At 47.4% G+C, this 13,897-nt stretch overlaps 3 protein-coding genes and 1 non-coding gene across 4 annotated transcripts; 1 reads left to right on the top strand and 3 right to left on the bottom strand.

Moving 5' to 3' along the window:
- Positions 1 to 1,114: 1,114 nt before the first annotated feature.
- Positions 1,115 to 4,526, bottom strand: LOC117855871 (disease resistance protein Pik-2). Its single transcript, XM_034738269.2, has one exon. It carries the CDS (start codon positions 4,354 to 4,356, stop codon positions 1,384 to 1,386), a length of 2,973 nt encoding a protein of 990 aa, XP_034594160.1. The 5' UTR covers positions 4,357 to 4,526; the 3' UTR covers positions 1,115 to 1,383.
- Positions 4,527 to 6,781: 2,255 nt separating this feature from the next.
- TRNAI-UAU (transfer RNA isoleucine (anticodon UAU)) lies at positions 6,782 to 6,855 on the top strand. Its single transcript has one exon. It is a non-coding gene; the product is annotated as a tRNA-Ile (tRNA).
- A 1,655-nt stretch (positions 6,856 to 8,510) lies between these two features.
- Positions 8,511 to 9,987, bottom strand: LOC117856659 (uncharacterized). The gene is made up of 4 exons (XM_034739011.2): positions 9,507 to 9,987; positions 9,332 to 9,419; positions 9,118 to 9,169; positions 8,511 to 8,986 (listed from the first exon to the last, which is right to left on the bottom strand). The coding sequence occupies exons 1-4, from the start codon at positions 9,922 to 9,924 to the stop codon at positions 8,924 to 8,926; spliced, it is 621 nt and encodes a 206-aa protein (XP_034594902.1). The 5' UTR covers positions 9,925 to 9,987; the 3' UTR covers positions 8,511 to 8,923.
- A 401-nt stretch (positions 9,988 to 10,388) lies between these two features.
- On the bottom strand, positions 10,389 to 13,832 carry LOC117856656 (amidase 1). Its single transcript, XM_034739007.2, has 10 exons — positions 13,526 to 13,832; positions 13,034 to 13,247; positions 12,793 to 12,945; positions 12,538 to 12,662; positions 12,289 to 12,414; positions 11,908 to 12,093; positions 11,665 to 11,812; positions 11,096 to 11,264; positions 10,840 to 10,974; positions 10,389 to 10,738 (listed from the first exon to the last, which is right to left on the bottom strand). The coding sequence occupies exons 1-10, from the start codon at positions 13,815 to 13,817 to the stop codon at positions 10,577 to 10,579; spliced, it is 1,710 nt and encodes a 569-aa protein (XP_034594898.1). The 5' UTR covers positions 13,818 to 13,832; the 3' UTR covers positions 10,389 to 10,576.
- Between the last annotated feature and the right edge of the window lie 65 nt (positions 13,833 to 13,897).

The raw sequence follows: 13,897 nt of genomic DNA, 5'->3' as shown, positions 1-13,897 counted from the left end.
ATCGCCCGGTCCTTTTGAGGGACGGGCACACGTACACGTAGCACCCTACTTACATTTTCATCCTCGCTTCGTGTAAAAGAGTTAATCTGAAGGTGCTATGGCTTGTAACATCCCGTCCTCGAAAACCGCATCGCCCAGCCCTTTCGAGGGGCGGGCACACATACACATAACACCTTACTTACACTTTCGTCCTCACTTCGTGTAAAAGAATTAATCTGAAGGTGCTATAGCTGGTGGATAAAAGCTTATAAGTTGACTCCACCCTTGCTCAACTAGCAAGGTGGTACTAACGCATGCGCACCTGCGCTTATGGACCACTACTGGACCATCTAAAGTTGTGCCGGATGTCACATACACCCTCCTCAAAGAACTTGACGTCCTCGTTGGTCCAACTCACCCACATTTGGGCAAATGTCCAGGAACGTTCCCTCTTAGCTCACGACCGTACGTCCAGTGCGCGGCGCTACATGCCATGCTGTGTGTCCCCTCCGGGCCCATACGCTCCATGCGCCATATGCCCGCACATTGACCCGTACGCGCAACCACAAGGGTCGGCTTTGATACTATTTGTAACACCCCGTCCTCCAAAGCTGCACCGCTCAGCCCTTCTGAGGGGCGGCAACGCTTGCCCCAGATTTTCTAATGTTATAGTAACCTGAAACAATGTCCAAGCCCAACCAAGCGTTCAAACTGGGCTATCAAAAAATGTACATGAACCAAGTTTTTAGCATTCGCTTAGATTGGAGCCAAAGGGGGCGGAGCTGAGATCGGGGGTGCCGAGACATTGACAGTTAAGCTAACTTCAGGTTTTATGTACAAAATTCAGGATCAAGAGGCTAATATTACATGGACAATCATGGGCTCAGGGGTGTTGCAGCACCCTGCAGATCCGCCCCTGGGGCCACAGTAAAAATGTATGTCTATCACATTTTGCGCAACATTGCAGAGACAATACTTTAATCAAGTAGATGTAGCATAGCTTCCATGCACGGATCAATTACTCCTACATGTTTGGCATCACTCAAGCTAATGTTAATTTTTCTCTTTTTAGACACAGATGGCACAGTTGCAGATTCTTGTTCAACCAAGGAAATGTTGTGGGGGGAATGAAATAATGAATGATAACCATGTATAAAACACAACACATAAGTCCAGTTTTACAGCACATGACATACAAGTTTAATTTACATCATGCAACACAAAGGTCGAATAAAAGGACACCTACGAAGTAACCATAAGAAAGTGCATATAAACTTGTACAAACCGACACTTAAGCATGTAAGAAGACTGAAAGGTTGGTAAACATGGGCCACAATTTAAGTGTTGAAGCTGAAGCGTGCAATGAAGTTAAGGAGCAGAGATGGCAGGTCCTAGTTCTGAGCATCATGTCCTGTTTGCTTTCAAGATGGGTTTGTTTTTGTTTGCGTCAATTGCTCTTTCCACCCTTCCGAGGTCAAAGTTGCCTTTCAGATTAACCTCTCTGATGTTTCGAAGGTGCTCGATCCCAGAAAGAGAAAGTTGGTCGATACTCGAAGACCAAACTATCTTCTGGAGCTGAGGAGTGGTGGCTTCATCAGCAAAGCTGATGCTAGTGATGCCTGAGAACTCTATAACGAGGAACACGAGGCTTTGAAATCCATCTTTGCTGAAGGCTAGTGTTCTTTCACTGGATGACTTCTCCTGAAGCCTAAGGTAGCGCAAACTAGTGAGCATGCCAAGGATTTTAATGTCCACAGGTGACAGTGGAGTTTTATGCAGGGTTATCTTCGTAAGTTCCTTGAGCTTTTCAACCCAAGGAGGCAGTCCATTTATGAGTCCACTGATTTCTAGTTTCTGTAGATACTTTGGAGGTATTAGTAATATCTCTTCCATGCCCATGTCTGCATTAACGTTGTTAGCTATGATCCGGATAGACAAAGAGACAAGACTTCTGGTCAGATTCCCAATTGCATAGTACAAATGCATGAAGGCTCGTCCCTCAGGGTCCTGGAGAACCACTCCTAACTTCCTCAGATGAATTAGGTTGCAAATTCCAGTCAGCTCACTGGCATTTCTGGAAACTGCAATGTGGGATAGCACCTGCAGTTCTGTCATGGCCCCAATACAATGGGGCATCTGGACAGTGAAAAATGGTTTTTCTACTCTTGTGCTGCCCTCGCTAATGTAGCCAGTCGGTTGATCACCGGAAAGTAGATTCTTTAGCTTTGGAAGCTCAATACGTCTTTTGGTAAAAACTCGTACCTTGGTTTGTCGAACGTCAGTCTCTTGGTACTGGAGCTTGTCAAAGCTAATGTAGTCAGTCGGTTGATTACCGGCAAGTAGATGCTTTAGCTTTGGAAGCACAGTGTATCTTTTGGCAAAAGCTCGTACCTCTGTTTGTCTAATGTCTAGAGTCTCTAGAAACTGGAGCTTGCCAATCTTCTTGGGCAGTTTGGTAATGTCGGTATTCCGGATGCTTAGGTACTTGAGCTTAACAACATGGTTGCAAATGTTCTTCAGATGGTGGTCCGTCAATTCCTTGCAATCTTCTAGATCAAGCACTTCCAGGCCCCTCAAGTTAGTTGATGAAGGAAGCAATTCCAAGAACATTGTCGTTGTGGTGTTGGAACGGGTTGCATGTACTTGCTGCACAGCTTGCGCGAGTTGGAATTCATGGCTCATTGAAAGGCGATGAGCTAAGTCTGGTGGAAGCTTGATGTTGTCCCTGGTTTCCTCTCTAGCGATCTCAGCAATAAGATCATGGATGAAATCATTCATCACACAGCTTTTGACCTTGCCGGTAGCATCGGTGTCCTTGGGAATAACAAATCTGTGGGCAGCAAGCACATCAAAGCAGTGGTCAGCTTCATCCATGGCACTCATCAGTCTGCCTGTTTTCTTTACCCTGCCTTCAGCAACCCATCTTCGTACCAATCTTGCCCGTTTAAAGATGGCCAATCTTGTCCGTGAATGGGCAGCATATCCTGTCTGCCCAAAGGTTGTTTTCAAAGGGAAAATGCTCAGATGCAAAAGGCAACTCTTGCAATTGCTCGACAGGCCATCGTAAGCAAACTTTAGTACTTGCTTTGCTTTGTTCGGCGATGAACCAAGCTTGTCCCGTAACAATCTCTGAAACTCATCTATGGTCCTATTAGGATTACCATAGAGAACATGAAGGAAAAAGTTGCATGTGGGGATTGCATCTACTAATATTGAGATGATGTCCCTTAGAACATCACAGAGATCATAACGGTTTTGGTTGTTGCTGTTGACTAGGCCCATTGCTTCCTCCAAGTAAGAATAAATAAGCTCTTTGCGGTGGTCAGACTGCAAGCTTGATACGTCATACACTTCAGAGGGGACAAGCGACTTGGCTTGAGGAAGGTACCCTGTGGTAATTATTATCTTACTGCCCGGAGTGCAGTCGCCGGGAGGGAAACAGGATTTCACGCAATCCCAAAGATGAGTTCCATCCCGGTCCCAGAAGTCGTCGAGCACAACCAAGAACCTTTTATCTTTCAGATGCAGCCGAATCTTCTCCACAAGCTTCTCATGGCCCCATGCTTCCAACTGATCTGGCACCGGAGCTGATAGCTTCTTCAGGATGCTCCGGAGTAACCGGCTGGGAGTACAGAAAGGGCCCACCTCGATCCAAACCATGCAGTCCCAATCCTCCCAAGTCTTTGCTTTCTTTGCAAAATTAGTCCTGCTGTCGGGATCCCCCAAGATTGCAATTACTTTGGGCGCAGGCGCAGCAGCTTCTGCGTCTTCTTCTGTTTGTAGTGTCGTCTTCTTCCAGACGTCCCGAGATAATTGCTCCAATAATGGGGCAGCCGGCTTGAATTCGGCCGAAGCACGGCGCCGAGCGTCTTCCAGCTCCTTGTCTTCATCGTCTCCGGCAGCCAGCGACGACGAAGCCTTGGCGGGCTTCTGTTCCTTAGGGGCTTTGACGCCGTACCTTATCCGCCTCTCCCCAACCTCCCGAGCCCGGACCTTGAGCTCTCTGATCTGACTCGCGATGCGGTGGCGTGCCGGCAGCGTCCACAGCAGCCGGGGCAGCCGGCGGAGGTAGCTCCCCGCGCCGGCGCCGGCGCCGAGGCTCTGGACGTAGAGGTCGACGCAGTTCTGGGAGGCGTAGGCCACCTCCGCCACCTGCTTCATCCACGCGCGCACCCGGTGGTCCTCGTCGCCGCCGTCGCCGGTGGCCTCGGCGAAGTGCAGCAGGAAGCCGTGCATGCTCTCCATCTCGTCCTTGATGAACTGCACGTCGCTCCGGACGCCGCTGAGCTGCTGGGCCTCGTCGATGAGGGCCGACGTTAGCCGGCCAAGTAGCGACCCGACGGCCCCTTGCGCGGAGCCCAGCAGCATGTCTGCCATCTTATGAATTAGGACCTGTTGGCTTTTGGAGCACAGGACCCTCACCCTCCTTCAATGGAGCATGATGAGGCCGGAAGCTATAGGAACGAAGAGAGCACATGTGCATGGCATAGCTGGAGAGAGGAGATCACCAATGCCAACCAAGGCGGTGACGAAGCGTTAACTTTTGATTCATGATCGAGGAGAAGCTTTTACGTAAGCTAGCCGTGGTCTCGTTGAGGCTTAAGCAATCAAGTCATTCCACGCGTGTTTCTGCATTCAGGTATCAAGTGTTTCCTTCTTCCTTTTCCTTTTTGTATGCGTGCCTGGGATGCAATGCAAAGTACATACTTTTATGTGCGTGTCTGGCGTACAAAGTACCAGGTGCTCCGTTTGCTCGTGCAAGCTTCAGATATACTAATAGTAACAGATTACTTGCGTAAAGCCCTCGACCTCTCGACTCAAATCACTTTTCAGTTGGTGAATGAGTTGTCCATTGCCATATTGTCAGGATGTGGGGACTCGTATCCTCTGTCTTTGATGTTGTCATGCTGACCACAATGTTTGTGGTTTTTGAAAAAGTAGCTGTTATTTTTGAGCCATGGAAAAACCGATGTAGGTGAAAACCGTTTGGTGAAATAGTTGTACCTTTTTGAAAACACTCATGAGCGGATCCACATGTTATTCACAGTCCACCCCACTCAACCCTTTCCCTCCTCACTGACGAGCGAACCCCCCTTGTCAGCATCGCCTTCTTCCTCCCGACGATACACAGATCCATATGAGCCTCAACGGTGGTCGCGGCCTCGCCAGCCGATCCCGCGCGCGGTAGCGGAGCTCGCGCTCCCGCACCCAAACAACTTCAAGAACCCAAGCAAATCCTCTACGAGAAGAGTACGAGTGCAAGAATTAGCTGGCCTTGTGAACGAGCTTAGCAATGTCAAGCTTGGTGCTACCGCCGGTAGAGAGGAGGAGGCCTGCCTCGTCCTTTCCTGCACACGCATGGGAGGAGAAGAGGGCCGGCGGAGAAGGAGGCAGGCGTGCCGGAGAGGGAGGGGAGCCACCGGCGTTGACGCCCAGGCCACCACTGCCACCACAGCCCGCCGCCGTCGCACAGCCCGCCACTGCCGCCGCCGCACAGGGAGCCGCCAGGCGGAGAGGAGCGGGCCTGTCAGAGAAGACGGAGGGAGAGTGGGGGGCTGCCTGGAGGAGAAGAGGAGCCCGAGGGCCGGTCGGCCAGGAGCCGCGAGGAGGGCCGGCTGGCCACGAGCCGTCGGGGAGGTAGAGCGTCGCGGGTGGGAGAGGAAGGAAAAAAAAAGAAACGAATCGGTACAACATAACCGATGGCAGGTGGGTTAATTTCGTGAAATGTCCGATTCATAGCCGGCGACAACACCTTCTTGCTGTGAAAAATAAACTACACAAAAGCAGCTTTTTTAAAAGCACCTGAGAGGAAACTAGTCCCTTTGGTTGGCTTTTAGGTCTTTCTAAAGCCAAAACAGTTTAAAAGCTCCACCAAAGGAACCCTAAGGAGGGAGGGTAAACTTAAAAGCCTATGTCTTCTACTACTGCATCATTATAAACAGATCATACTATCAAGATGTGCATCTATGGTTAATCTAGTGGGAAATCATCCCATCCATAAAAGAATGTTGCAATCTATAGCAAAGCCTAGCTAGTTATTATTTTGAAAAGTAAAATTTTGCCTAGCTAGTTATTATTTTGAAAAGTAAAATTTTTCAATTTGCAAGAATGAATTGTGGAAACCTGACAGTATAATATGTTAAAGAGAATAACCTACAGCTTATTGCAGCTCCCTACAAAGGCTGATTTTACTTTGAAATTTGGATGGGACTTCCGTGGCCACTTCTTGGTTCTGTTCTCCTTTAAGAGGAAGTGCAATTTATTATTTTCTTATCAATTACTCCTTCAGATTCTAAATTGCTGTTTTAGGATTGTATTTGATCAAACTTCTTTAATTTGCCCATCAAATTATAAAAGTTATATAGATCCATAACAGATGGTTGACAAGTACTCCCTTCGTCCCAAATTACTATTCGTGTTGACTTTTCTAGATACATAGACTTTGCTATGTATCTAGATATATACTATGTCTAGATACGTAGCAAAAGTTATGTACTTAGAAAAGCCAAAACAAATAGTAATTTGGACAGAGGGAGTACTACTCCATCCGTTCCAAATTGTAATTCGTTTTGACTTTTCTAGGTTTATAGATATTATTATGCATATAAACATACATTATATCTAAATGCTTAATAATATCTATGAAACTAAAAAATTGAAACGACCAACAATTTACATCATGGCAATTAGGGTTATTGTTGGAAGGGGCATCCTTTAATTCTCATCTGTAAAAAAAAATTCCAAGTAGGGTATAGATCAAGATATGTTAATATTTTGTGACAGTAAATTTGAAAAAGTAGCGGGTCCCGTAGCTCAGTTGGTTAGAGCGTTGGTCTTATGAGCCGAAGGTCGCGGGTTCAAGCCCCGCCGGGACCATTTTTGACTATTTTTGTTCTTGTTTTTTAATATTTCTTCCTCCATGCATATGTACTGTTGTTCTTTTTTGCTATTTTCCCAAGATGTATATCGACTATTTTTGCTCGCTCCAACATGTATATCTATTATTATTTTTTACGCATATCTACTTTTTTTTTCTATGTCCAACACGCATGTACTATGTATTCTTCTCTCAATATCAACATTGCATTTCTATCCGTGTCAACATGCATATCTCCTACTCCCTCCGTTCATGTATGTAACACCCCGTCCTCCAAAGCCGCATCCGAGGGGCAGGCACACATACACATAGCACCCTACTTACACTTTCGTTCTCGCTTCGTGTAAAAGGGTAACCTGAGGTGCTATGGCTGATTGACAAAGACTTATGGCTCCACCCTTGCTCAAGCTGCATCCGAGGGACGGGCACACATACACATAGCACCATGCTTACACTTTCGTCCTCACTTCGTGTAAAAGGTTAACCCGAAGGTACTATAGCTGGTTGACAAAGGATTATAAGTTGACTCCACACTTGCTCAATTAGGTGGTACTCCCTCCGTCCCAAAATATAGCTACATTTAGCTTTTTTAAAAGTCAAATCTTTTTAACTTTGACCAACAATATCTCTAAAAATAATTTATTTCAAATAGAAAATGTTACATATTATAATAGTTGGTTTCATGATAAATCAACTAACATTATTTTTATGTTATTAGTTTCTATGATTATTTCTCTATTCAGTCAAAGTTGAGAAGATTTGACTTTGAAAAAGTCTAAACGTAGCTATATTCTGGGACGGAGTACTAAACATGTGCACCTGCGCTCATAGGTGACACTGGACCAACCAAATTGGGTCGGATGTCACATACACCCCCCTCAAAGAACCCGACGTCCTCGTCGGTCCAACTCACCCACACTTGGCCAAATGTTTGGATGTCACATACATCCCCCTCAAAGAACCCGATGTCCTCGTCGGTCCAACTCACCCACACTTGGCCAAATATCTAGGAACGTTCCCTCTTAAGGCACGACCGTACGTCCAGTGTCGGCGCCATATACCATGCCTGATACCATTTGTAACACCCCACCCTCCGAAGCCGCATCGCCCAGCCCTTCCAAGAGGCGGACACACGTACACATAGCATCCTGCTTACACTTTTGTGCTCGCTTTGTGTAAAAGGGTTAACCCCTTGAAAGAACCTGACGTCCTCGTCGGTCCAACTCACCCACACTTGGCCAAATGTCCAGGAACGTTCCGTCTTAAGGCACGACCGTACGTCCAGTGCCGGCGCCATATACCATGCCTGATACCATTTGTAACACCCCGCCCTCCGAAGCCGCATCGCCCAACCCTTCCAAGGGGCGGGCATACGTACACATAGCATCCTGCTTACACTTTCGTGCTCACTTTGTGTAAAAGGGTTAACCCGAAGGTGCTAATGTGCTATGGCTAGTTGACAAAAGATTATAAATTGGCTCCACCCTTGCTCAACTAGCAAGATGGTACTAAACATGCGCACTTGTGCTCATGGGCCACACTGGGTCAACCAAATTGGGCCGGATATCACAGTGTCGTTTTGGCTTTTTTAGATTCATAGACTTTGTTATGCACTTCGATATACCCCATATCCAGATGTATAATAATATCTATGTATCTAGAAAAATCAAAATAATTTATAATTTGGAACGGACAGGAGTACATATTTTTCTCCAACATGCATACCTACTATTGTTTTTGCTATTTTCCCAATATGCATATCTATTTTTTTTGCTATTTTTCCAACATGTATATCTATTATCCCCCCCCCAATCAACTTTGCGTATCTAATACTCGCAAAAAATACATGCATATCTTTTTTTTCTCCAATATGCATATCTACTATTTTTCCTCAATATCAGCATTGCATATCTATTTTCTCCATCTCCCATCCATCCTGACAATCTATCGATCATTCAACCTCCAAATGAACATTTTTCTCCCTCCATCCTGACAATGTGTCGATTATTCAACGTATATACACGCCTTCCTTGCCCAAAAGGTGCATGCCATGTCTGTGCTCATCTATCAGAACCTGTTGGCGAGGCTCGGAAAGCGTTCAAGGATCCATGTCACTCCCCTGATGATAACCTGCAATTTTCATGCCCAGGACCAACATGATACTGCTGAATTTGACTGATGCAACGCAGAATTGCAGACACAAGACGAGCGTGCGCGTGCGAATAGATGGAATGATTCGTTCATGGAGGAGCTGTACGTACCAGTGCCAAATCCCCGGGTTTGGCGGCAGGCTCCACGCAGTCCCGACCGTACCTGATCGGATCATGCAAACGTGGATTTGATCAAAATGAGGACCGGCAAGAATCAGCCATTCGTCCCTACTGCCCTCTTATCTTGTCCAAAGCGTCATGGATTATGAAAGTAATTAACGAGTACTGAAAAAGGAGAGGGAAACAGAGGAAGAGCTGTGCTCACACGATCTGTGGCTGCTGCTGCTGCTCCGATTCCTGCAAGCGGTAGAAGCTGCATCCCCTGCTGAACGGAAATGGCCGCCCCCTCCACTCTGCATCTCCCATTGCCATCAAATTTACTAATCCGCACCACCATTGTAGTTGCAGCCATTGCATGGAGAGGAACCGACAACACGTACCTAGGTGCCAGGTAACGCCGACGGCGGCGGAGTCCTCGGCGGAGATGTCGTCGATCACGAACTGGAGGTCGGGGCTGATGGTCCCCATGAACTCGCCGAAGAAGCCGATGATCCGGTCCCGCCCCACGAACGGGCGCGGGAACACCAGGTCCTCGTACACGCAGCCCTCGGCGATGAGCGGCGCCACCGCCGCCAGGTCGCGCCGGTTCACGCCGTCGTAGAACTCCCTCACCACGTCCGCCGCCGCCGCCGTCGTCTTCCCTCCTCCTCTCGTCGTTGCTGCTACGGCTACCGGCGCGTTCCGGCTGCTCCTCCTGCCGCTGCGACACGGCCGGAGACTCAGCCGGCCGGGGAGGCTGCGGGGCCGAGCAGGACCGGCGGCGGCGGCGGCTCGGGGGCGAAGCTGGAGCGGCCGCATCGCGAGTGTTGTCCAGGCATGCACGCTGCACGCCAGCCTCTGTTCTTGTCAGGAGCCTTATCTCTTCCCGTTGCTACTTGCCAATATTTGTTAGAGTAGGGGCATGTGCTACCACTATGATTTTTCCCCTTTTATTTCCCCGCCAATAACCGCAGCGTTAATTCACATGTCTTACTATTTGTGTGACAACTAACATTCAAAAATTCGAATGGCTTCATTTTGTATAGGATATATTACAAAGCTATAAGAATTACAGAGCGGCATTTTTATTGAAGTTAATCCATTTCTCTCACAACATATTGATATTTACAGTTTTATGTGCTTTTTTGGGTACAAATTCTCAACACACAAATTCACATGTCTTGCGTTCTGCACACTGCACTTGTGCATTCCTATTCATTCACTGTGCCTTGGCCTGTTGGCCATTCCGGTCTTTACCATTCCAGGTTTCCAATTTCCAAACATGCCCACAACTTGTCGTAATACTCTTATTTCCATATACATACAGAAGCAACAAACTGGTACAAGGGTACAACATTTTTTTAAGTACACATGGATAGAATGCTATATGCCCGAATGACATGAATATTGAGATCGACCGGTATGAGAACTGATGGAGCAAGAACTTTGCTTATGAATTATGATTGATGGCTCAGAGAGAGGAGCCCATTGAGCTCCATGCTTTCTTGGTCTCCTCTTTGAGCGTCTCATACAGCTCCTGAGCCACACTCAGGAGGAACCGGTCCGCGCCATGGCGTGCCACGAGTGAGACTGACACTGGAACGCCATCGCGCACGCCAAGAGGAATGCTCAACTGTATCCCATGCCCAGCACAAACACCAATCAATCGGTGACAATTAATTGCTGTATCTGAATTGCATGATCATTTGCAATCGAGGTTCAGCAGACCTATACCTGGCAAAATCCGGACAGTCCAGCGATTGACAGAAGGGAAAATGCTCTTGCCCGGAAGTTTTCCAGCGCAGCAGCTTCCATGCGCAGCTTTGGTGGAGAACCAGGAACTGTTGGGATTGCAAGGATTCCATCATCCTACAGACGAAAACAAGTCAGTAAGAGATCACCCAGAACACAGCCATGTTAATATTATCTGCACTTCTGTTTGATTTAAAATTGCAGCAGGTGCAGAGGAATTCTCTGAACTCTGAAGTACCTTGACAAGAGCAGCAAGTGCAGACTTGAATTCAGTCCTCAGAGCATGAAAATCCTCCATGGGTCCATCTTCTGATGTAATGGCCTCGTGCACCCGCTCTCGGATGCCTGGACCTAGGTTAGGCTTTACAGTGTTGATCCACTCTGCATGATTGGCTTTGAATTCAGACCTGAAACAGATATTCACATTTTTACCTCCTCACTCAACATGGTAACTCTAGGAGGTGAGTGGAAAAATCATATTGATTAACAAATTTTAAACAGCTAGCATGATGCCAGGCAACGTTAGCGCTCCCTGGAGCAGGCAGCTTTATCAGGGCTCAAAGAAAACAGCCCCTATATCCCTGTCAGGCCCATCTGTCTGAATTACTCCCTCCAGTCACAGAAGAGTATTCCTAAATGTTGGCTTTTGATATCTTATTCAGTAGGTGTTATTGGAGGGAGTGTGATTTATGGCGAAGGTGGGCTAGAGCTAGCCTATTCTGTATTTTACTATTTTGGGCAAAACAATATTTACTACTACTTGCATCCTTAAAGAAGTAGTAAGTCTGAATAAGTTGTAAGTGAAACCTTTGGAGGCATCTCATGACATATGAAATAACAGATAGAGCAGGTACAGAAGGTGCTTCGTTTTTGGAGAAGTCGCTAATAAATTTTCCAATGGTTGGGACATTGTTGGAGACGAATTCACCAAGGTTCCTATTATCTACTGCATCACCTGTGACAATAAAGGCATCCTAAACAGATAAGATTTACATTTTTAATGGAAGCAGAGTAATTGTTTAAGCTATATGAGTTTATAGTATTACTTACTACCAAATCTCTTAGCTACTGAAGCATTGAGAATCTGATATGTCTGGTCCTTCAGAGAACCTAAGATTTCGAAACAGTCTTTAGGAATTGTAAATTGAGTTGGTTGCTTGATATTGTTGTCAGCAGGTAGCGGCAACAACACGTCGCTTACACGAGATAACGTGGAGAGATCTCTAGCAAACCACCCTGTTCAATGTAATATGAATAATTGTAAATATCAGCACCATTCTGATCTGAACACTAACAGTACCACATTCTTGTTCTGCAAAAAAAGTACTACGTTTTAAGTGACTAAATTTCATAAAGGACAATAAAGCAATAGGACATGAAATTTGAAAGTTACAAACTTAGAAAAAGAAAGAAAGAGGTATATTTACCCACCAACAGTATCAAACATCTGTGACATTGGGGTGACATTTTCTGTTGAAACCACTCCATGGGAAGGCCTCAGTCCAAATATACCACAATAGGCAGCAGGTACCCTCACACTACCGCCAGTGTCAGTTCCTACATTAGACAAGGGGAAATGGTATGAAGTTCATTTTGCTGCAAGTCCAAGACTGAGAATAACCAGGAATTGAGCAACTAGAACTCTAGGAGAGCAAAAGGGCTGGGGCAGGGGTTGCTGACCCAGAGCGAAATCGACGAGTTTTGCAGCAACTGCAACAGCTGATCCACTGGAGGATCCTCCGGGAACTCTATCGGGAGCACACGGATTAGTCGGCGTGCCGTAATGTGCGTTCTCCCCATTTATGCTGCGAAAATTGAACTCAATTTCAGTGGCCTCACTCAGCTAGATGCAATTCCAGTCAAGATTCCCAGTTTCAGTACTGTTGATGCAATAAACAAACTCCGGTATCACGCGGAGACAAGACATGCGGTCACCTGTAGGCCATCTCATCCATGACGGTCTTGCCGACGCTGGTGGCGCCGGCGGCCAGCGTGGCCAAGACGACGGGGGAGGTGGCGGCGGCGGGGGCATGCGTCCTCGCCCAGTCCGGGTTGCCGAACCCGGTGACGCGACCGCTGATGTCGAAGCTGGAACAAGAGAACACGCATGCCTTCAAGCACTCGGCGAAATCGATAAAATCAGGAGATTGGCCTGGGCCGAGGAGGAGAAGCTCACATGTCCTTGATGGCGAAGGTGAGGCCGTGCAGCGGGAGCTCCTCCTGCTGCTGAGATTGTGGAGGCAGCAGCTCGAATTTCTCCATGAAGGCGCCGTAGTCTCCGCCCTCGATCCCCATCGCCATGCCTTCCCCGCGCTCTCGCAACCCACGCAGCAGAGCAGAACGTGAAGATGATCCAGGCCGGATTGTGGATAATCTCGTACGCGGGCTCCCTATACCACACAAATTGTGGAAAGCTGGTTAAGTATTAGACCTATTTAGAGGCTGAACTCAACATTTTAATAAACTAAATTCAACATGTTAATAAACTTGGTTCAACATTTTCTAAACATTAAATCAACATAAAAAATATCAAATTCAACGATTTCTAAAATACAGGTCAACATTTTATAAAAAAACGTTGCATTCAACATTTTTTATTGCCTACTGAATTTCCAACTGAATTCAACAATTTTTCAAACAAGATTCAACATTTCGAGAAAAAAATGACCTTCTCCAACCACGGTGGCCGCCGGCGCACCGGGGGCCGCGCTCGCGGCGGCACAGCGCGGCCGGTGCGCGGGGCCGGCGACGCACGAGGCGGGGGCGCTCGGCGACCGGTGTGCCCGCGGCCGCGGGGCTCCGGAGAGCGGAACAGGCGGCGGGGAGCGCCCTGACGGCCGGCGGCGGCCGCCGGCAGGTGTGAGTGGGTAGAAAAAAAACTTCCGAAGCCATAGGTTTCCCGATCTCGTACGGTTGATTGGGCCGGTTCCGTGGGCCGTATGCCCCCACTCAATGGTCATGGGCTTAACCGGGCCGTGAAAATCACACACCACGGGCCGGAACAAGAACTAGTAGAAGCGGCACAAGAGAAATGGAAAGG

Source organism: Setaria viridis, chromosome 5, assembly GCF_005286985.2.
Source record: "Setaria viridis chromosome 5, Setaria_viridis_v4.0, whole genome shotgun sequence".
Classification (NCBI taxonomy): Eukaryota; Viridiplantae; Streptophyta; class Magnoliopsida; order Poales; family Poaceae; genus Setaria; species Setaria viridis.
The sequence above is the reverse complement of the archived record's forward strand: the minus strand, read 5'-3'. Positions and strand labels throughout refer to the sequence as shown.